Source organism: Solanum verrucosum, unplaced genomic scaffold (assembly GCF_900185275.1).
Source record: "Solanum verrucosum unplaced genomic scaffold, falcon-dt-bn FXZP01000228.1, whole genome shotgun sequence".
NCBI classification, from domain to species: Eukaryota; Viridiplantae; Streptophyta; class Magnoliopsida; order Solanales; family Solanaceae; genus Solanum; species Solanum verrucosum.
Window position 1 is genome coordinate 2,824,420 of NW_026020210.1, and position 23,840 is coordinate 2,848,259.

At 32.7% G+C, this 23,840-nt stretch overlaps 3 protein-coding genes across 3 annotated transcripts; 1 reads left to right on the plus strand and 2 right to left on the minus strand.

Moving 5' to 3' along the window:
- Window positions 1-1,335: 1,335 nt before the first annotated feature.
- Window positions 1,336-7,710, minus strand: LOC125830372 (uncharacterized). Its single transcript, XM_049509556.1, has 4 exons — window positions 7,190-7,710; window positions 6,440-6,952; window positions 3,860-4,294; window positions 1,336-1,962 (listed from the first exon to the last, which is right to left on the minus strand). Exons 1-4 carry the CDS (start codon window positions 7,610-7,612, stop codon window positions 1,444-1,446), a joined length of 1,890 nt encoding a protein of 629 aa, XP_049365513.1. The 5' UTR covers window positions 7,613-7,710; the 3' UTR covers window positions 1,336-1,443.
- Window positions 7,711-10,792: 3,082 nt separating this feature from the next.
- LOC125830311 (rop guanine nucleotide exchange factor 12-like) lies at window positions 10,793-13,795 on the plus strand. The gene is made up of 7 exons (XM_049509512.1): window positions 10,793-11,096; window positions 11,271-11,387; window positions 11,477-11,631; window positions 11,723-11,797; window positions 11,880-12,140; window positions 12,256-12,576; window positions 13,116-13,795. The coding sequence occupies exons 1-7, from the start codon at window positions 10,817-10,819 to the stop codon at window positions 13,524-13,526; spliced, it is 1,620 nt and encodes a 539-aa protein (XP_049365469.1). The 5' UTR covers window positions 10,793-10,816; the 3' UTR covers window positions 13,527-13,795.
- Window positions 13,796-14,074: 279 nt separating this feature from the next.
- Window positions 14,075-16,906, minus strand: LOC125830312 (photosystem I reaction center subunit VI, chloroplastic-like). The gene is made up of 3 exons (XM_049509513.1): window positions 16,604-16,906; window positions 15,509-15,635; window positions 14,075-14,390 (listed from the first exon to the last, which is right to left on the minus strand). The coding sequence occupies exons 1-3, from the start codon at window positions 16,723-16,725 to the stop codon at window positions 14,211-14,213; spliced, it is 429 nt and encodes a 142-aa protein (XP_049365470.1). The 5' UTR covers window positions 16,726-16,906; the 3' UTR covers window positions 14,075-14,210.
- Window positions 16,907-23,840: the final 6,934 nt, after the last annotated feature.

Sequence of the window (23,840 nt, forward strand, 5' to 3'; positions counted from 1 at the left end):
TCACTTTACTTATCAAGAAGGTTATGATGCCTTTGAGAAAGACACTTTCTGGGTTTGCCTTAATTAAGGACCAGATTTAAAGGAAAAGGAGTGTTGAAGTTGCTTTATCACAAAATTGAATTTGCCATTTTAGAATCTCTTTGCATATATTCCATAGTCAATCATAAGCTTTGTAGGCCATGTCTATACTAGAGGTGGTCACTATTTCTAGGACTTTACAGCTTGTTTGGATGGTTGTTGGCTATTGGATTATATTACTACTATAATAACATATTCAATATAATTTTACAAAGTTAGATTTGAAGAGGGTATGCAGTCCTTACTTCTATTTTAAAGGTAGAGAAGTTGTTTCAATGGAAAAATAGTTCAAAGCAGTTCAGAAGAAGTAATAGAAGTTGAAAAATAGTACTCCCTCCGTTTCACAAAAAATGACCTAATTTGACTTGGTACAGAGTTTAAGAAATAAAGAAAACTTTTGAATCTTGTGATCCTAAATTAAAATTATGTCAAATGTACAAAATTGCCCTTTAATCTTGTGGCCTTAAACATGTCACGTGGAAAATTGAAATTAAAATGTTACAAAAAAAAAGAGGTCATTCTTTTTGAAACAGACTATAAAAGAAAGGAGGTCATTCTTTTTTAAACGAAGGGAGTAGATAGTAACAAAAATAATACACTAATAACAGGACATTAACTACAACAAATAATATGATAGTTAATTTATAAAAAAACAACAAATAATAGCAAAACCCGATGCTTAAATAATTAAAAGAGCAATATTATAACTACTAGTATGAATGAATGACAAGAAAATGTGCTACTACCTACTAATCTTCTACCATAATTCGTGTACTTCATAACCTTCTATCCAAGGTCACGTCATATCTAATCACCTCTCCTCAATACTTATTCAATTTACATCTACCTTTCCTGAAACCGTTCATAGCCAACCTCTCATACCTCTACAATGGACATCCATACATCTCCTCATTATATGCCCGAATCATCTCAATCTAGCTTTCTGTATCTTGTCCTCCATATAAGTCCATACACGTTGACTAAATTACATGAAACTTTTATAGGTTACAATGTATGTATTAATTTGAGTAATATTTGTGACTTTTTTGAAGTGATTTCTCATCCTATAAATTGGAATGTTATTCACCTTTGAAAGACGAAAAATTCTCTCCCCTTCCTACATCTCGTCTATAATATCTTAGTTTGTAGTATTCCACTTGCTATTAATTTACAACTCTACATAAGTTCTTGGAAGATAGCAGAATAAAACCCATCCTTCAAAGTTTTGGTTTTGAAAGTCAAATGCACAACTTGATATCATCATCAAAGAAAAAAGAATACAATTCCAGAATCTTGGAAATGTTCAATGAGTTCAAAGATCCAACTCTTGATGATTGCCCAGCAAGCACTGATGAATGAACATGTTCAGAGCACAGGAGTCAACAATGGTTTGTGAAGAAAATGAGCTTCCAAGTTTGCAATAACAAGGTCTGCCATGGCTGTGCAAGTTTCTACTGTATCACTTGCAGCATGGGACAATAGAACAACATTCTCAAGTCCGAACAATTGTTCAGGAACCTCTGGTTCTGTCTGATAAACATCAAGACCAGCCCCACCAATACGACCTTCAATCAGTGCAGCTACAAGTTCAGATTCATCTACATGTGCACCTCGTCCTATGTTGATTAAGATGCCCTTTGGACCTAATGCATCAAGCACTTTGCGGTTGACTATGCCTCGGGTTTCTTCAGTCAAAGCGCATGCAACAATAAGGATTTCAGAATTTGCAGCCAAATCGACCACAGTAGAGTAGTATTTGTAGTTTAAGTTTGGTTTCTTGGATCTGGAGTGGTAGCTAATGGGGCATCCAAAAGCTTCAGCTCTCTTTGCTATTGCTGAACCAATTCTGCCCAATCCAATTATGCCAACTAATTTACCACTGAACTGAAACAAGGAGCAGTCATCATTTGATAAAAGTGAAAATAAAAGACCAAAAAAAAGAAGAATTCAGCATTTAAATTTTTGTCATGAAAAAAGAAATATCCAGGTCTAATGGAAGTTCATTATGTTTACTGTTTTACATACTTTGAGGCCTTGAGACGATATATCCATACTATTTCAAGACTCAGCAGGCATTCTGCAAAGAAACTCCTATAAGTACTACTGCTCGTTTTCTAAATAAAGTTTCCCAGCATGCTCTGGAGTGTGTTATTGCATAATGGGACAATGGAGGGGGGCTTGGCCTGACTCCCAAATAGCTGTGATACAAAAACCATGAATTCCACACAGATGAGTATAACTACTTCTTTGTTCAGAAAAAAAAAATTGTATTATCATGCTTGATCCTTATAATAGGCTTTTGGCACCAATCTACTTGGTAAGGCCCCTAGCATCCCTGGGCAGAGCTTGAAACCTAGTCATATAAGTCGCATCTCGAAGCATAGTTGCATATTTAGCTAAGCTATCCGCTACTTGTTAGTTTCTGTAAAACAGTGTTAGACTTCCACTTCTGCTTGAGATAAAATCTGTATGATGTCGTCTATGATAGCTCTTAATTTGTAATTCTCAGTGGTCCTTTCTTTCAGCATGTTCACCACTATAAGGGAGTCTAATTCCAGAACAAATTTAGTGTATCCATGACCAACACACCAAGCTGCTCCAACCATTGCTGCATAGGCTTCAGCAAGTTTACTACTACCGCACTTAGTGGGAATAGCAAAAGCCATTATCATCTCCCTCTTAAAGTCTCTAATAATTCTACCAATTCCTACTTTCCCACTAGATATTGGGAAGCTTCCATCTGAATTGACTTTAACCTTGCCTTAATCCGGTAATTGACATATTACAATAGTGGATCTTGGCATAGGTTTTCAGTCTCTCCACCATTTGACAGATTTTACTCCAAGTGATATCCAGATCACCGCAAGGGAAGACCAGGTTACTAGCTGTTCTAAGGATCCAAAAAACTTGATGTTGCATACTACTTATATGCCATCTTCTCCATTTCTCCATATTTACAAGAGCAAATACCTTCACAAATTTCCCAGCAGATCACCAAAGGAGTAATCAGAAGCAACATTTTATGAACTCTGTTTCTTAACTTGACTTAAACCATGTTCTGAGCAGTGTTATTAAAAGCAAAAAGTGCAAAAAAGCTATAAGGTACGTTGGGGCTTTAAGCGCAAAGCACAAATAAAGCGTGAGCTTTAATGAAAAAGGCGCAAAGGGAGAAAAAAATTCAAATATATATGTTTGGTCCCAGACTAAAAAATATAAATATGAATGACAAATATATGATCAAAGAAATTGAACTTATTTTATGATAAAGTGAAATATCAATAGTTTAGTGCCGCCTCTTCAAAAGAGGTTCATCGGCAAGGAAAAATATGTCTTAGTACCTTGATGACGACACTAAGACGCACATTAAGCGAGGTGACGCGCTCAACACACTTTGAGTCTCGCTTCAGGGCTTAAGCACCCCATTTGATAATACTGATTCTGAGCAGTCTCCTAGTGAGAGTAATCTGATGAGCTATTCCCAAAGGAGCTCCAAAAAATTCCGCTATCCTAAAAGTATCACCAATGTTCAATTTCCGAGAGCCAAATACATTACTTGACAAACAATTTCCCACATATGCGAAATTGTGAATATGCTGAGTTGTATAGACTTTTGGATTGAATAGTAAATCTTTACGAATCATTTTCTGAGTATGTTATTATTCCTAATCAGGATGATTAAGGCTTGCAATTGGTTATGCTTTGCGAAACTTACATATGCAAAATTGAGGATTTCTCTTCAAATATATTAAAGGAAGTACGAAAAGCATAGAATAATAACAACCTTTGATGTCAACTCGAAATCGCCATTTTTCCATAACCCGCGTCTAACAAATCCATCAGCAACGCAAATTCTCCTCAAAGTGGCTAATATCAGTCCAATCGCTGCATCGGCTACATCATCAGTGAGCACATCGGGAGTATTAGTAACTCTAATCCCTCTCTCTTTACACTTTACCAAATCAATCTTATCCAAACCCACACTGTAAGATGATACAATTTCCAAGTTTGGCAATGCATCAATGAGCTCCGATTCAGCACCGAAAAATGCGTTCCCCACAACAGCTCGGACTGAGTCACTGTTCTGAGTCAAAAACTCAGACTTAGAAGAAGCTTCCCAGAATCTGAAGAGGTTGAAACGCTTGTTGAGTTCTTCTTCTAGGTAAGATAACATTGGGCATGTCATCAATACTCCCATTTTCGCCATCGCCATTATGAACTTGGGCGTTGTTGCACACCAATTGGCTTTTTGCGAGTAAACAGTTAAATTTAGGTTTCACTTTTTTTTAATTACAAATAAGAGGTGATTTGGTTTGTGAACAAATTTTAAGACCGTGCAGCTTTACTTGTCCACTATTATTTTGAGATATCTGATCATGCTTGTTCAGTTTATAACAACTAATAGATAATTTATCATTTTGTGTGTATTTTTATTTTTGTTATTAAATATTGAGAAAAAACATAAAATGACACTTGAATTTTTTAAAAGATACCTGAAGTTTATGAGCGTCTTATTACCCCATGAAACTATTTCAAATTGCAATGAATAAACACTTTTGATCCATTTTCACAATAATTGTGTTCTCACATTTGATAGACGAGTGGAGAAGTAAAAATACACCCCAAACCAGTGTAAAAATGCCACGTGGCACTGACTATTTGAATTTTTCTTTATTAAAAGACTCACTTTCCATCTTCTCCAAAACCTCCATTGATATATGTTGAAGAGCTTTCCATCTACAACCAAAAAAAATAAATTCTCCATCAGTGAAATTTTCATCTAGCTTTACTAGCTTCAATTTCTTCTTTTTTTATTTTATTTAAAAGTTATGAGATCAACTAATTTGTAAATCCTGAAAATGCATTTGCAAACAAATTTCAAACTAAATCTCTGAAGAAACATTCAAACTCAAATCAGTCCTAAACTAACACTACATACACATGAATAATAGATGGCACAAAAAGAAAATAACAACAAATCACTATAGAGATGATTTTTCAAAAAATCACTACTATATAAAAAGAACATTTTTTTAACCAAAATTTGCATTCAAAACAAGAAGCAATTAACATGTGAGCCTTCACCACTTCGTTTTGACTCCATAATTCAAGAAATTCTCACGACAAAACAAATTTATTGTGCCTATTGAAATGTTTTAAGGTTTTGATCATCAAAGAGAGAGTAAAGTGAAAATTTGGAAGGGGTTTAGGGTTAAATGGAGCGGGTCATGATTAAAATGTGAATGAATCAAAATTTTATCTAATTTTTACTAAATGGGTTGGAAAAAATATGTAATTATATTATTAATTGGGGTGAGACTCACGCTCATGCATTAAGAATGCAGATTGTGTAAAAAGTGTGTATTTATTGTGATTTTGAAATGTTTTGTGGAGTAATAGGACGCCTGCAAAGTTAGGTTTTTTTTTTAAAAAATTCAGGACAACTTCAGATGTCACATTATGTCTTTTCTCTTAAATATTATCATTTTTCAATATTTAGATGATTTATATTTATTTAATAGAGGTGATTTAGTAAAATTAACCCTATAATTTATTGCTTCTTAATTCATATGTCAAATCAATAATGGACATTTATTGTTGAACAGAGGAATTAATATTCTCTTTAATTTGTCGTCAACTCACATTTATCCCTTTAACTTTGTGTATACACAAGTAAAAATTTGTATAAAGTTAAATAAATAGGCACACATATGCTACATGACATCCTACCTACAATTTGTGTCCTGTGTGGCATCCTGCATGGTGTCCTAGGTGTATTATGCTAGGTAAGACTCATATATCTGTTTGTTTAACTTTGTATAAATTTAAGTGTCTGTTTGTAACACACTCAAAGTTGGAAGGCATAAATGTGAAATTAGATATAGTTAAATGACCCATTTATGTATTATAATAGAATTATTTGGGAAAATAACATTTTAATCCTTGTGTTATTGTATTATTCTTATTTTAGTCCTCATGATATTTAGTTAGCACATTTGACCTTCAATTAAGTAATGCTTATGATTTTAGTCCTTCAATTAACTGACATCAAATAAAATAACTGTGTTAAATGGCAGAGGAGCAAGTTAGGTACTTATATTTCTAGTGTGATCATACTCCATGAATTATTCAACATTACGATGCAGTAAAGGGAAAACTCATAAAACTAAGGAGACAATGTACTTTTAAGGGGTTGTTTGGTATAAACATTGATAACGCAGGGATTAGTAACACATGAATTAGTAATGCAGGGATTAACCATGCAGGGATTAGCAAGAGTCTTAACAAAGGGAACCAAAATTTACATCAACATGTAGCCCTACAGACAACCATGACAACCAAAATCTTAGTAACATTACTAAACTACTGGAGTTAACAATGGTTTGTTCTGAAAGTGAGCTTCTAAGTTACCAATGACAATGTCAGCCATCGACTCACGTGTTTCCTCTGTACCACTAGCTACATGAGGCAACAAGACCACATTCTCAAGGCCAAACAGCTTATCAGGTACTTCAGGTTCATTCTCAAACACATCAAGGCCAGCGCCCCCTAATCGACCATCAAGAAGAGCAGATACCATCTCTTTTTCATCAACATGAGGTCCCCTTCCAATGTTGATAAGAATCCCTTTTGCACCTAATGCATCAATCACTTCACGGTTGACAATGTAACGAGTCTCAGGAGTTAGTGCACACGCCACAACCAGGATCTCACAGTTGGTAGCCAGTTCTACTACAGTTGGATAGTATTTGTAATTTGTATTTGCCTTTTCTGATCGCGCGTAGTAACTGATTGGACAATCAAAAGCCTCTGCTCTCTTTGCAATTGCTAAGCCAATCCTCCCTAATCCTATGATACCAACTCTTTTTCCACTAAACTGCAAAAGAAAGAGCGATGAATCAGGTAAATGTTGATGTACATGTAGCCTGGTGGTATCTGGTTCATCTGAACCCTGTACTTTTGACTCGGAGCATAACTTCATGTGTAAAATCCATAATTGTCAAAGTAACTTATCATTATTGCTTAAATATCTTCTTCTACCAATCAAACTAATATCTTAAACTCGATCTGTAATAAATATGGTCATATAAAATGAAACAGAAAGAACACTAACCTTAGAAGTCAATTCGAAATCACCAGCCTTCCACAATCCCTTCTTAACATATCGATCAGACTCGCAAATCCTCCTAAGCACAGCCAACATTAGTCCAATAGCAAGATCAGCAACATCCTCAGTTAACACATCAGGTGTATTAGTCACTCTAATACCCTTCTCTTTACACTTGTTCAAATCAATCTTATCTAAACCAACACTGAAACTAGCCACAATTTCTAGCTGAGGCAACGCCTCGATAAGCTCTGCATCAGCACCAGCAGCAGCGTTGCCCACAACAGCACGTATTGAATGAGCGTAGTCGTTGATGAATTGTTTCTTGTCGGAGAAGTTCCAGTAACGTATGAGGTTGAATCGATTATCGAGTTGTTGTTCTAAGTATGATGACATTGGACATGCCATTAGTACTCCTATAGATTCCATTCTTCTTCTATATGAGGTTAGTTATAAGTGTCTGCAAGATTGGGAAGAATTGAGACTATGTTGATTCTTTATAACTAACTTATCTTTTGATAGTACAATTTGGTGGTTCTCAGTGATTGGGCTCTAAAACGTGTACAATTATCATGTGAATTATATACACATACTACATAAACGTCTCCTTGCTTCATCTTGCATCTATGTCCTCTAGCCATGGGTGTGCCAAGTAGACACTTAAACTGGTATAAGATTGAACAATTAGACACATCACACATTCGTCTTGCGTGACATTCCTACATGAAAATTGTGTGTCCAGTGTGGCATCCTATGTGCATTATGTCAAGTAGAATGGTGTGTCTATTTGTTTAATTTTATACAAGTTTAAGTGTATATTTATGCACACCAAAAATTGGAGGGCCTACATGATATCTGAATCCAAATTAAATGGCATATTTATGTATTATGTCAATTATAATTGAAAAGTGATGAAAATGTCCTCGAAATTGACACGAATTATTACTTACATTCCTGAGCTATGTCTAGTACTAAGAACACCTCTACACTTGATTAAATGAGCTTAAAAAAGACCTGAATTGTGAGTCATGACGTTGAAAGATAATTTTGAAAAATGTTTCTCTTACTTTATGTAGAAAAGTTATTTTCATTCAGTTTCGGAACAAAATATTTAAGTAACTAAACATGAAAAATTCCTCCGTACCAAACACACCTTTAAGCAAGTAAATTTTGTTATGTTTTTAATTTTATAAATGGGAGTTGGCTTTATTTATTTTAAAATAAATTAAATGGATATCACTCTTATTCTTTATTTTAGGCGTAATTTTTTAATGACATCAAATTACTCTAGTTTTTACTTTCTCTTCCTTCAAAATCTATCTTCACCTTAATTAAATGAAGTATTTTCCTTCTTAGAAAACATTAATCCAAAATTAAATAACTTAAGGAATAAAGGATGGAAAAACATATCCTGTCCCATTAACCGCATGCTTCTTGTGGATGTGGGTGAGACTATTTATTATAATGATTTTATATTGAGATAATATATAAATACATCCTCATATTTGTCCCACTTCAACAACTTAATACTCAAATTATGTGGAAATTCTATTACCAGCCCCTATATTTTTCAAATGCATAACACATAAATATATTATTTAACTTGGTCTAGGCTCACATTTATTTTCTCCAATTTTGGTGTGCAGTGTGAACAAGTGGACATTTAAATTTGTATAAAGTGAAACAAATAAACACACACATTTTACTTGACATTTTGCATCCTATCCTATGTGGTGTCCTACGTGTATAATATCATGTAAAATTCATGTGTCTACTTGTTCAACTTTATACAAGTTTAAGTGTCTATTTGTGCATAGCCAAAATTGGAGGATATAAATGTGAAATAAAGCCAAGCTAAATGACACATTTATGTTTTATGTCTTTTTTAAAAACATGAAGATAGGCCTTTGCATAATCAAGTCATTAGAGAACATAATATGAATATCAAAAGAAAAAGACATATGCTCTTAGTAAATTCGATATACTTGTTTATAATTCTTTCAATTGGAGAAGTCATAATACATAAATGTGTCTTTTAATTTTGGTCGGTTGATATAGATATCCTCTAATTTTGGATGTGCACAAGTAGACATTTAAATTTGTACAAAATTAAATAAATAGACACATTCTTCCTACGTGACATCATTCTACATGATAATTTTGTGTTCTAACTTTGGCGCATCCTACATAACGCCCTCTAGCTTTGGATATGTACAAGAGGACACTTATAATTATATAAAATTGAACAAGTAGATACATTCATCCTACATGACATTCTACTTGTATTATGCCACGTAGGATGCATGTGGACACTTGTTCAATTTTATACAAGTTTAAGTGTCTTATTATGCACATCTAAAGTTAAAAAGCATAGATGTTAGTTGAAACTAAATTAAAAAAATATAAATATTAGTTGAAGCTAAGTTAAAGATCAAATTTATATATGTATTATACCTTCTCAAAAATTAGTAAAGATTTTCATGGATTTGCTTACTGATCAAAATATAGAAAAAGATTGAGCTGACACATTCAATTAGACCAATTAGTGAGCTCACATTTGGTGTATACGGCTTATTATTATTATATTATATAGCTCATTAGAATCGATGGAATTGGTATATTAAGAAATATTTTCTGAAAGATAATACTTATCTGGTGGACAAAAAAAATATTTTCAATAAATATAAAGGCAAAATTAAATAAAAAAGTTGACCATGACAGAGGTGCACCGCCCATGGGTTTCAACCATTACTCTGTAAATTTGGTGTGGCAGGCAATTAATTCATTATCATAACCTCATGAAGTCATGATGATCGAAAAGTGTTTTGAGTTTTATCGTAACCCTCTCACAGACTTATATAGTATGACTTAGTAACTTAATACTCTTGTAATTGTGACAGTTCTTCACCTTTGTTCTTATACAACCATCTTATAATTATTGTTGTTTATAGTAGCAACAATCTTTATGTTATTGTTATATTATTATTATTATTATTAAAAGCTTTTATCATCTTAATAAATCAACCAGCCGCACTTCAATTTAAAATAATTAGTGAGGGTTATAATATATGTATGTATATTTCTATATTTATAGAGATTTAGAACTCGTTATGACATGACTTAAAAAACACATTGGACATCCAAGTTGGAAAGAAATAACAAATAAGACCTATTTCACACCTTTGATCTATTTTGGGGGGAAGGATGTCTGAATTTCATTTGTAGCAAACAACATTCATCCAAATAAACACACATACCTAATCTTATACGATTTTTTTCGTCAAAAGATTACTCTATATATATGAATAAAATTATTCGAATATAAATAGCAATAGCAACAAAAGGTAAAATTTCTATATAAAGTCATCAAATTAGAAAAGTAACTTGTTTGCTATAAAACATGCACCGCACGTTGTCTCAGCCATCCAAAAAAACTTAACACCAAAATCTCTTCCATTCTCCATCAAAAGAGCAAAACTTTCTCTAATTAAATTCCTTTCTTTGCTAATAGAAAGACGCTAAACTTTGCATTATTCACCTCCTCTTTATGCCCCCGTTTCCTCGAGTTTCAACAACTCCATAATTATATTGTTGCATTGTGTAACATATTTCAATTTAGCTTGAATCAAAAAGATGGTTCGAGCAGCGCTTGAGGAAGCGAAAGAAATGTGCAAGGCAAAGTTGTTGCATTTCAAAGGAAAATCTGAAGATGGAACAGGACAGGAAACAAAAAGTGTTACTATTGAGACCAGTAATAGCAGTGATTCAGGGGATGAATCGAAAAGTGAAGATCAGCCTGTTGATTCTCAAAAGACTGGCTTTGTGCTTAGTCGCAGCGAGTCTATTAAGTTGCGTTTGGTCAATGAGACCCCTGTTGTCTCTAGCCCACGCCCGAAACAGTGCCCACCTTCAGGCAAGACATCTTCTAATTTTGTCCATCTTTCTTACTATTCATGGTGAACTAACTACCTGCATTGTCATAATAGTACAATATAACAACAATTACGCCTCAATTTCATACTAGTTAACGAAGGGAGTTTAGATTTCTATTTTCCCTCTCTTATATTTTTCTCCGGTACCAATATAGATATGGAGCTGATGAAGGAAAAATTTGCAAAGTTGTTGCTTGGCGAGGATATGTCTGGTGGAGGAAAGGGTGTGTCTTCTGCGTTGGCATTGTCAAACGCGATCACAAACCTAGCAGGTATTGCAATTACACCTGATCACAGGGCTGTGTATATGTTCTATTTTATATGACATTCATTCTATTTGCCTATTTTTCTCAAAATGCAGCTTCTGCCTTTGGGGAACAGAAGAGATTAGAGCCAATGCCAGCAGATAGAAAAGCCAAATGGAGAAGAGAAATCGATTGGTTGTTATCTGTAACAGATCATGTTGTTGAATTCGTTCCTTCTAAACAAATATCAAAAGATGGAACATGCATGGAGGTAATTCTCTTTCTCTCCCAGAAACCCCTCTTCGCGTATATCATATATCTAGCTAAAACTAACAGGTCAATATGAATTTTTTGTTTGTCAGGTTATGGTGACAAAGCAGAGAAATGATCTTCAAATGAACGTTCCAGCATTACACAAGCTAGATGCTATGCTTCTCGTAAGAGAAAAACTTCAATTTAAATTTCAAACTAATGTAATCTATAGCTATCGATGTTTAAGCTTGGATTGATGACCAACAGGACTGCTTAGATAGCTTTAAAGACCAAAATGAGTTCTCGTATGTATCAAAGGATGACGAATCACAGGAAGGGAGGAACGATGACAAATGGTGGATACCGACTCCTAAGGTTCCGACTAATGGCTTGTCTGATGTTACAAGGAAATGGCTACAATTTCAAAAGGATTCAGTAAACCAAGTTCTTAAAGCAGCCATGGCCATAAATGCTCAAATCTTGTTAGAAATGGAAATCCCTGAAAGTTATATAGATTCCCTACCTAAGGTACAAGAAAAAACGGAAATCTTATATAAGTATTTTCATTTTGAAGTTGTTTTCTTTCTAAGAGGTGGAATAGAATAACACGTCATGACCTAATATTTTCTCTTCTTATGTGTAGAATGGGAGAGCAAGTCTTGGAGATACGATCTATAGGAGTATCACTGACGAATACTTTGATCCTGACTACTTCCTCACAACTATGGACTTGACTTCAGAACATAAAATTTTAGACCTCAAGAACAAACTTGAGGCTTCTGTTATTATTTGGAGACGAAAGATGACGTCTAAAGATGGGAAGTCAGCATGGGGTTCTGCCGTTAGCGTAGAGAAGAGAGAAATCTTTGAAGACAGAGCAGAGACTATCTTGCTTATTCTTAAGCAGCGATTCCCTGGAATTCCTCAGTCATCTCTAGACATTAGCAAAATCCAATACAATGAGGTAAGAAGCAACCTCTATTTATTTACCATAAAAGTTTTAGGCATAATACATAAACGTTGCTCTTCAGCTTTGGATATGCACAAGTATGCACTTAACTTGTATAGAGTTGAACAAATAGACACACACGTCCTACCTGTCACCCTACATGGCAATTCGTGTCCTACACTGCATCTTACGTGTATTATTCCATGTAGGACATGTGTGTCTACTTTTTTTAATTTTATATAAGTTAAAGTGTCTACTTGTGGATACCCAAAGTTGGAAGGTATAGATGTCAGCTGAGGCCTAGTTAAAGGGCATATTTATGTATTATACCAAGTTATAATGATATTTGAGAGAATCTTAGGCTTGTTCCTCGTTTCTGTATTAATCCACTTGGATGCTTTTGGTTGTAATCAGAATATCCATCTCGTATTTGTTGTTCCCTAACGTAGTTTCCTGATGTCCTAATGGCTTCAAACATAATGCTGCAACGCTAAAAGCGATCTAGTTGTTGGCCTTCTAAGTAAGTCATAAGTATAGTTTTCTCTTTTTTACAGGACGTGGGGCAAGCTGTTTTAGAAAGCTATTCAAGAATAATAGAGAGCAGGGCACACACAGTGATGTCACGGATTGAAGATGTTCTCCAAGTAGATGCTACGGCCCAAAATCCTTCCTGTGCTGAAATGAAGAAGTCTCCTTTAAGAGATTCACTACGGGTATCACCATCAGGCAGCTTCCCAAATGCTAGGGAAGAAGTTGAAAAGCTTAACGCTGCAGAGAATCCAACGTCAATGACATTGTTGGATTTCATGGGTTGGACAGTGGAACAAGGAGATAATGACACAAAGAAAGATGTGAAGGAGGACATAGACGTTGATGCAAAGAAACCACCTAGTGTAGTTACAAACAAGAAACTTTCTTACTTAGATAACTTAGTTGGTGCTAGAAGTCCAACTGCACGCCACTAAATGACGTCACTGCAGAACATTGATCAACTCATCAGAGGCAAGACAGAGAAATTCATCAAAGTGACAATCAGCGTCAAATGTACATACTAAGATGAATCACACATACCTAGGATTTCACTAAGTCATTCCTATTGTAAATAGGGAATATATAGTTAGTATAGGACTGCTGGTGTGACACTTTTTGAAATGATTTACTCTGCAGAAGACGTCACCTCGTTGACAAATAACCATGGAAATTATGGACTTTATTATTGTCCATTCTTACCTTGGATAGCCTCTTCTAAAAGAGTTTTGTAATCGGCAACTTGAAGTTTACACGTCGATATAGTATAATCATTTCGATTTAAGGCAATTCCCTTGCAATTTATAAGTAATTTTTCCTTTCAATTAAACAGTGAGCAATTATGAAGTCAGTGACTTCATAAACAAAGCTTAATTAAAAACATTAAATAGGCATTGACACCTATGTGAACCGACAGAAGTAGCATTTCAGCAAGATAAATTGAATGTCATAAGACACCATGTTAGAAAACAAGCTCCAACTTTGCAACAAGATAAACCGAATGCCATAAGATTTAACTTCTTGTAACAAAGGTCTCATGTAGGCTTCAAGAATACTTACAAGCTGGAGACCAGATACATCAATTACAATATGAAGGTTGAGAAAGCTTGATTGAAAAGAAATTAGATCTTTCCGCGTGGACCAAGCTTGGGTGGAAGTTGCGGCCCTTTCTTAATTGGTAGTATATCCCCTGACGCTGTTGAACTGAAGTATGCAAGAGTTGAGCCACCTCCCAATATCAGGAATTTGAGCAACAATCCTCTCTTGGTGAAAGGAGCAGCAAAGGTCTCAAAGAACTTGCTCTACAAAACACAACGCAATACAAGAGAAAGTTACCACCAACTTCTGAGCTTACACAGACTCAATCATTCCTTCCAAGCATAACAAGCAAACTCTTGATGATTGTCAAAACACAAACTTAGCTTAAGCAGTGGTGGATGCGAAGTAGTTGGTGCACTCGACTTTAACTGTGTGTTTAATGAAAATTTTATAACACATGTCTAGAATAAGTACGCTTCCACAAAGAAGTAGTAGGTACAGTGATACTCTATACCCCCTAACTTAAAATCTTGGATCCGCATATGAGCTTAAGTAACAAGGAAATAGTTCAATTGCATTTTCTATATGGAAGACACTAATGTCTGCAAAGGTGAGAAATCAAGTTTCGTCACTTATAGCTCTTATGTTCATTACTGAGTACTGACAGTCTGACCTTAAGTAGACCAAAAAAAATTCCGATAATTTGTCTAGAAAGGCCAGGTTGTGTTCATAATCCTCACGAAAGCTAGTTCAGCTTATATAGACTTGTGCATTATTTCCAACATGACTTCTTCTCTACTGTATTTCCTTTTTATACCTGATTTGATGTGCTTAACTTGAGTTGACATTCTATCGGAAACATCCTCTCTACCTACACAAGGTAGGGGTAAGGCTGCGTACACACTACCTTCCCTAGACCCCACCTGTGAGATTGCACTAGGTATGTTGTTATTGTCGTATAGACTTGGTTGTTAAGGCAATTTTTTATGCTCAAGTACTCCAAAATACATAAAGTTTTCCATCAACATAATTGAACCTAAGAAAGCCAACAAGTCAAGACGGAAGACTCACTTATAATAACAATAAATGAGAAGTTGAATTTAAACTCAAAAAAGTTACTAATGCATATAATATTGAAATACTCTGCATCTCCTGCCAATTTGAAAGCTATAGAGGAAAAAACATATCAATTGCAACTGGTAAAAATGATCAAAAAAGTCACTAAGACTATTGACAATTGATGACAAATTCTTCTCCTTTCCAATCAAAAGAATAACGTTAGAAACTCCTCAGACGGTCATGTTAAATGTCAATCAGAATATGAAACATGAAGTATTGCTGCAAGAAAGAATGTGTTTAAAAGGTAAAAAAGATCAAATACCTGAAGGGAGTTGTATGGTGAGGGTGCATCTGAACCATACAAGTCCCACTGGCCAGTGGTGTTGCCCAAGTCCTCTAAATCAAAATATACACTCTTGTCACCATACTTTGCAACCACAGAACCAGACCTAGGAGAAAATGTATAATCAATCAGATTACAACGATCAAATAAAAACACGCGCTTACTTTTACAGAGTGCCCTTCTTTTATTGTATACAACTGATTCTTGCTATACGATTGCACGCACTATGCTTCAGTACCAGAATGTCAAGATCGAGTTTAAATTCTATACATTGACAGTATAAATTCTTTTTTTACACTAATCAGATCATGATAACTATAAGTGAATCTTCATCATAAGTGAGATTATCAAATGTAAGAAAAATAAGGCAAGTGACTTTCCACAACAGGTTAAAACACTCATATATAAATGGCATAATACATAAACATGACTCTTAACTTGGCTTCAACGGACAACTATGCCCTCCAACTTTGAGTGTGCATAAGCAGACACTTAAACTAGTACAAAATTGAACAAGTAGACACACGTGTCCTACATGACATAATACACGATAGGACGCCACGCAGGACACAAAATTGCCATGTAGGGCGACATGCAGGACGAATGTGTCTATTTGTTCAACTTTATACAAATTTTAGTGTTTACTTGTGCACGCCCAAAGTTAAAGGTCATAGTTATCAGCTGACGTCAAGTTAAGGGTCATGTTTATGTATTATGCCTATATAAATCCTAAGTTCTCCTATATATCATGAGTTTAACATACAAATATTTACACCATCTGAGCATCCAAAAGATAAATAACAGCGGATATCAAAATATCAATGAGAATAGCCACTGAACATTTTTCGGTGAGAAAATAGTGATATAATAAGTAGGATTAGCAACCTGATACATCCTTAGCATATGAGTTTAATTAACTTCTATATATTATGAGCAGTGGCTAAGTCAGTAATTTCGCTATGATATTTAAGGGTATTCAAGAATTAATACATATGTATAAAGGTAATATTTAACCTATATATGCAATATACATTTTTGGCAAGGGTGTTCAACTGGCTAGCCTTCGACATATACCTGGATTTAGTAGACTTGACATTAAGGCGAGATGATTTAACATGTAGCTTAGTTCCAGCAATGGAGCTTCCAGCTAGGCCACTTGTGGGCTGCACAGCAGCAAGAGTTGCCAAAGATGCCATCCTTTAATTTACCTCACACGAACTAAACTAGTTTTAGGTAGTTATTGGGTTGGCAATGGATTATACAAAAGGATACATTTTTGGGTTTTTGATCATTTTTTCATGGACCCCAAAAGACACGTGGCACAATGGGTATCTTTCTAAAGATATTGAGTTTTCTTTTATGTGGTGCACACATGTGTTGAGGTTGGATAAGCCTATCCCTTTGAAGATTGTGAATTTTGTGTAATTTGTCACTTCTTTTGTGAGGCCTAGGGCCAAGGCTGCTCAAGTAACCAGAAAAAGATTGATGTTTGTGATACATTCTTTTGTATCGGTTCAATTTGTTTGTGCTACTTTCTTTTTTTAATATTTTAAATATTTTTCAGGAAGAATGTTGTGGTTAGAATTTCACTTTTTCATTCCCATCTCTTCCTTTTGTTGACTTTTGTATAATGATTTCTTTTTAGGTATAATACATAAATATGTTCATTTGTTTGGCTTTGTTTGATATTGATGTTCTTCAATTTTGAGTGTACACAAGTAAACACTTAAACTTGTAATAAAATTGAACACACATACGTCTTGTGTGGCAAAATACACGTAGGACACAAATTGTCATATAGAACATCAGGTAGGACACAAGTGTCTATTTGTTTAGAGCTCATTTGGATTGGCTTAAAAAGAGTAGTTTTTAAGTCAAACTTAAATGACTTTTAATTCAAAAGATAAAAAGTATGGGAGATCTACTTTGGTTTTTAACTTTTTTAAAGTCATTTTAAGTTTATTTTAAGTTATTTTTAACCTTGTCAAATACTTCCAAAAGCTAAAAATGACTTAAAAGTAGGTTTGACCAACTTTTAAGTCAATTCAACATGCTCTTAGTTTTATACAAGTTAAAGTGTCTACTTGTGTACACCCAAAGTTGGAGGACGTAGATATGAATTGAGATCAAGTTAAAAGATACGTTTATGTGTTATTCTTTTTTTACTATATAAAAATAATAATTAGAAAGGTCCCCTCATATAAATATGAGACCTCGTAATTGTAACTCATTTTATTGACCATTAAATTATATTTAGTGTGCATGATTTTCCCAAATATATGATCTAGAGTTGATGAATGCTAAGCTAACTACAGATGCATACTCCCAAATACTTCACAAAATGCATGTCTTCTCTAGTACTCATGTTTACCCCTATACTTGTTTCTTTGTAATTATAATTAAGACCTTTAACATAGCTTGTGATTCATAAAAAATCTAATTAACGATGGAGATGAAATATTTTTTTAATTTGGATATATCATAGAGGAAGTAAGTTAAAAACAATCAAACATGAGAGATGTATGTAAACAAGTTTCTTATACTTGAGTTTTCATGATTATTTTAAATTATTAAAAAGAGTTCTTATGTTTTATAAATGTTTGTATCGTCTGTTTTTCAATGGAAATTTTCGCAAATAGTCATTATAATAAATTTAATTATGCTCCATAGCTATAGTTTGTATATTTACGGGTTGTAGCTACAGTTTAAGTTGTCTCGTTTGGATAATTCACGGGTACGTTTGTATAATTGAGCTATTTTTGTATAAACTCAAAATAACAAATTTATACAAACACAAACATCTGAACTTTAAATAATTGTATAAATTATATTATTCAAAATTACATTATACAAAAGTTATACAAATTATATTATACAAATTCTGAATCATACAAACATGCGAATTATACAAACTCGAAACCTCAGTCCACATAATTGTCATTGAATGTTGGTCGTGAGTGGTAATAATTAACTAAAACTGTGATGACTAATTAACTAGTATATGTTTGCTTAGCCATGTAATTTTTACTTTTTAAATTGGATGGTAAGAATTCTCCAATCTAGGTGTTAGAGTAGATGCCCACACTGCCCGATGAATTGGATCGTGACCGAACATCATCTTCCTTACCAACATCTCTTTATCAATATCTATTTCAAAGCTAACAACTTTATTTGAATCAAGGTACGACTCATCTTTAGCTATCTTGTCCTTTAAAGTACTTTGTTTCTCAAATAAATAATCATCATATTCAAAATCAACTTTTTTTTTTCTAAATCAACTCCTTCAGATCTAGGGACCTTTTCTTCTCTCTTTATTATTTTGATTGCATTTTCAAAAAAAAAATGACAACCTTTTTTTCTTTCTTAAAAATTCTAACCACCTCATGAACATCACTATCATATTCATCTTCACCTTCATCAAACAAATCTGCATAGTCTGAATCTTTACTAACTTCTGTTTCACTTTTTTAGTCATATGCAACTACTGCCACAACAGGTTCATCAACTAAATGGGTCACATAAAGTTTAATAATATTTTCATTTTTTTAACTAAGGTCGATATTCATATATAATATTCCTATCACTTTTAATTTTTACTACATGATGAGCTTAGGCGGTCTAGTATAAGAAAATTTTACACAAATTCTACAGTGTTAAGAGCTTATTACATCTTATTTCTACTCTTTTTCAAATTACAAAAATCTCTTAAATTTGATGGAATCTGGCTACGTCCCAAAACATTTCCGATACATAGCATCTTGGTTTCGAATATATCGCTCAACATCTCAATACATCGCGTCTTGGTTTCGGATACATCACTCAACATCTTGATATATCGCATAAAGTGATGTATCCGATCAATACATCGCATAAAGTGATGTATCCGATCGATACATCGCATAAAGTGATGTATTCGAGAATATATGATAGAGTAGGGATTTTTGTAATTTTTTCAAATGATAGAAAATTTTAGTGCATATAATAAAATAAGTTGTGTATTTAGATAATTTTTTTCCTAATTTATATAAACAAAACAAAAAGACAAATTACATCTAATTTATTTCACATTATCAGCATGCTTGAAGTAAGTGAATTTATCAGCATCTATGTCTAAATAATTAGAGACAGTATATCCCTTGTACTTGATACAATTTTTTTGTGTAATTTTTCACTATGATGAAACCTCAAGGTGAAGTACACAAAATCTATCGTCAAATTGAAAAGATTTTAAAAACAAGCTTTAAATGTAAAAGAATGTTAAGGGGATATCTACATGCTCCTATAGTTAAATCGGATTTTAATTTGAGAATGAATGAGTTATATATTATATTATATGTTAAATTATTTATAACTCATTAACTACGTAACAAATGCAAATGTGTGTGCGTCAACACCACCCAATCTTGAACTGGGCTAGTGATGAGAGGGTTGAACAAAAATCACTTGAAAATTGTTAAGGGGATATCTCAATGCTCCTATAGTTAAAGTGCTAAAGTAGATTTTATTGTCAAGTTCGAAGGTAATTTTTGTAATCAACAATGGTATTTATTTTCTTCTTTTTTTTTGAATTTTCTGACAATTTTCTCTCTTATTTGATTTATTTTTCTTCCCACCATTATTTATTTATATTATGCAATTAGAGAGAGTAATTATAAGGTCATGAAACATAAAATGAAAAATTATAACACTTCAGTAATTTATAACAATCAACAAATCAATTAAAGATGGCATGAAATATGAGCAAAGGAGTACAAGATTTGTATGCCAATAACGATTACAGTGAAAAAATATTGATTAATTAAATGAACTTATAAAATAAAAATTAAAGTACATGAAATAATTCAAATATACAAATTCTTAGAATACGAAAATAAGAGATAAAAATAGAACTAGTGTGAATTGACCCTTATGTCAATAAAAAAATAAAAAGTAGTTCCGCTAAAAAAAAATAGAATTTAGCAACGGATAAATTTTGTAGCTAACTGTAAAATTTGTTGCTGATTCTATTTAGAGACAACCTAGTGATAAATTTCAGTTGGATATTAGCAAAATAATGACGAAGTTTATAACTGATTCTTTTTTTTTTTAATAATTTAGTTCCTTGATTCTACCCTTTTAATTTATGCAAGGATGTGTGAGATATTGAAATGTTAGGGAGAGTTATTAAGGAAAATGAGTAACTTTTCTTTAAAAATGTTAGGAATAAAAAATGGGAAAATGCATAAGTACCCCCCAGCCTATACCCGAAATCCCAGAGACACACCTAACCTTTACTAAGGTCCTATTACCCCCCCGAACTTATTTTATATGTAATATTCTACCCCTTTTGGCCTACGTGGCACTATCTTTGTGGGCCCAGTGCATGTTGACATTTTTTTCAAGATAGTGCCACGTAGGCAGAAAAGGGGTAGAATATTATAGATAAATTAAGTTCGGGGGGGTAATAGGACCTTAGTAAAGGTTAGGTGTGTCTCTGAGATTTCGGGCATAGGCTGGGGGGTACTTATGCATTTTCCCAATAAAAAATATATTTTTATATAGTATATTTGAAATTGCAAACGACCCGAAATAATAGCGCCGGATTGCAACATGATGATTACTGAAAAATATAAAGAGTGAATTGATGCATCAGTATTTAAGAATGCATATGAGTTTTATAAATTATATGTATTTGTGTATCTAGTATCAATGTCATGTATATTTATATTCAAAATTGATTTTATTTGTATTGATGGTATCTATATATTTTGATGGTAGATATACCTATAGTATTTTTTTTAATGTTATCAAGCAGAAAATTGAACAGTCTTTTCACTGATATATTGTCGCTTCTTTCTTGATGCCATAGGAATATATATATATATATATATATATATACTAGATTTTCGACACATGCGTTGCACGTGATTATCAATTCAGAAAATTTAAGCGAAGATTTGAATAATAAGTTTTGCACAAAATAATATTGCTGATTCTTTTGTGAATGTTCAATGTGGATCGTTATATATATCTCTTATTCACACGAACCTATGAAGATGGTCAATGAATAATTTTGTTAGTTAAATGCAATAATATATATATATATATATATATATATATATATATATATATTTCAATTTGATGAGGTTCAATCATGCAATTAGTTGTATCTCACTAATATTACCTTATAAACGATATTTGTTGTGTATTTTTCATGTCATTTAACCAGATGTGCATTACATGTGTATTCCACTTAATCTGTTTAGATGTCATATGAACATGTGGAGAACAACTACATTTTATTTTTTAGAACTATTTTTGTATATTAATTTTTATTTTATAAGTTATAACATAATAGATGACGTTTCTTTTTGTTGGATCTCATATTTGACTTCTCGATTGTCTGTGTGCATGAATCAAAGATAGTAATATGACTGTCCATAGTTAATTGAGAAAAGTTTCCTTTTTTTTCTTACCGAAAAAAACTAAAAATTAAAATTAAAGAATATATTCTATCTATGAAATCATATATATAATCACTTGTTTATCTTACACCCAACAAAGATATAGTTCATATACTTGTAAACAATTTTCAATTTATTCAATCAAACATGATTCGTCCAAGGAAAAATAACAACACCGTGTTATCACATATATAGGGCGGTATAATAATATGAAAAATTATTGGTCAAAAGTTAATATAAGGAAAGATGAAAGATAGAAATAATTAATGTAATAACTGTTAACATTCATAATACTATGACTAAAGAATGTAAAAGAGTGTGAATAAATTTGCAATAATTAGTAATAACTAACAAAATTTATAATGTTATAACTAAAGAATTAATGTGCAATAGATGAATTTCTAATAAATTTTATACTTACATAAATAAATAGGACCTTTAATTAATGTTAGTTTTTTTTTTATAGTTATTAGATTTTAATTCAGTGTAGGGACAAAATGAAAATGTTTATTCCATATTATTGACTATAAAATTTATTTTGTTAATGATAAATTTTAAATGATTCATATATATTTACATATTTTCACATTTGTTCTGAAAAAGAACTCGGAACATTTTAAAATAATCTATTTTCAAGTTAAAAGATCTCGTTAACTTGATAATACATTTGTGACATATATAATACTTTAGTTTAAATATAAATACCTACCCAAATATAAATATATATTTGCATTAATGAAAATATTTATCTCATAAAATTAGCTATTAGATAAATAATAAAAATTAAACTAATACAAACTTCTATTGGCGTTATTAAGAGTCATATGAACTTTTCTTCGTCTAAAATACTGAAATATTAAGAAATACTCCCTCTGTCCCAATTTATATGACTCACTTTCCTTTTTGGTCAGTCCCAAAAAGAATGACACATTTCCTTATTTGGTAAAATATTTAATGACATTATTCCTATTTTACCCTTCTTGAATTGGACTCTTTTGGATTTATATTAAGACTGATGTGACATTAACTTATGAGAGAGAAAAAAGTCATAAACTTTTCTATTCAAAGTCAGATATAGTTTTTTTTTTATTTAACAAATTAGACTTATTAATAAGGGTATTTTCGGAACATTGTAGAGTCTTTCCATTTTTCTTAAAGTTTGTGCCAAATCAAAGTATATCATATAAAATGGGACGGAGGAAGTAGTAAATAAGTAAAACAAAAGGACAATGTTTATATAGTAATAACTATTTTGAAGCAAACTTCCTGAGAGTCTAAATCACATAAGTAATATTGATAAATAAAGTCATTCTTTTGTCTTGAGCATCAAAAACAAATCGTGACAATTCTCTAAATTTTGAAAAAAAGATATTCAGAAGCATATATCTACATCACAAGAGAAATTGTTAACAAAAACAAATGACTTTAGACTACATCATGTTAACTTCATCTATTGGAACATTACATATTAATGTGTATATTAAGCAAAAAAATAATTATTATATCATCAAAATTATATTATTTTCCTCAAGTACTCGAGGTTATGGAATATACCCTCTTAGGATAGAACGACTTACTTCATCAGAATAGTGGTACCTCATATTCCGCTAAACTTCGAACTCAGTCAAACGACAATAAATTACACAAGGAAATTTAAAATGCAAGAAGAAGAAGAGTAGAAGATTAGAAAAAATTGTGGTTGGAAAATGAGAGGAAGTCCCTCTATTTATAGTCAACAAAGGGTAGTATGAACAAATGTTTTTTGTGTCTTATGAAAGATCATGACCTTTCCGAGAAGTCACAACACTTTGGAAAAGTCACAACTTATTGAAAAAGTCACAACACTTTGGAAAAGTCGCAACTCTTTG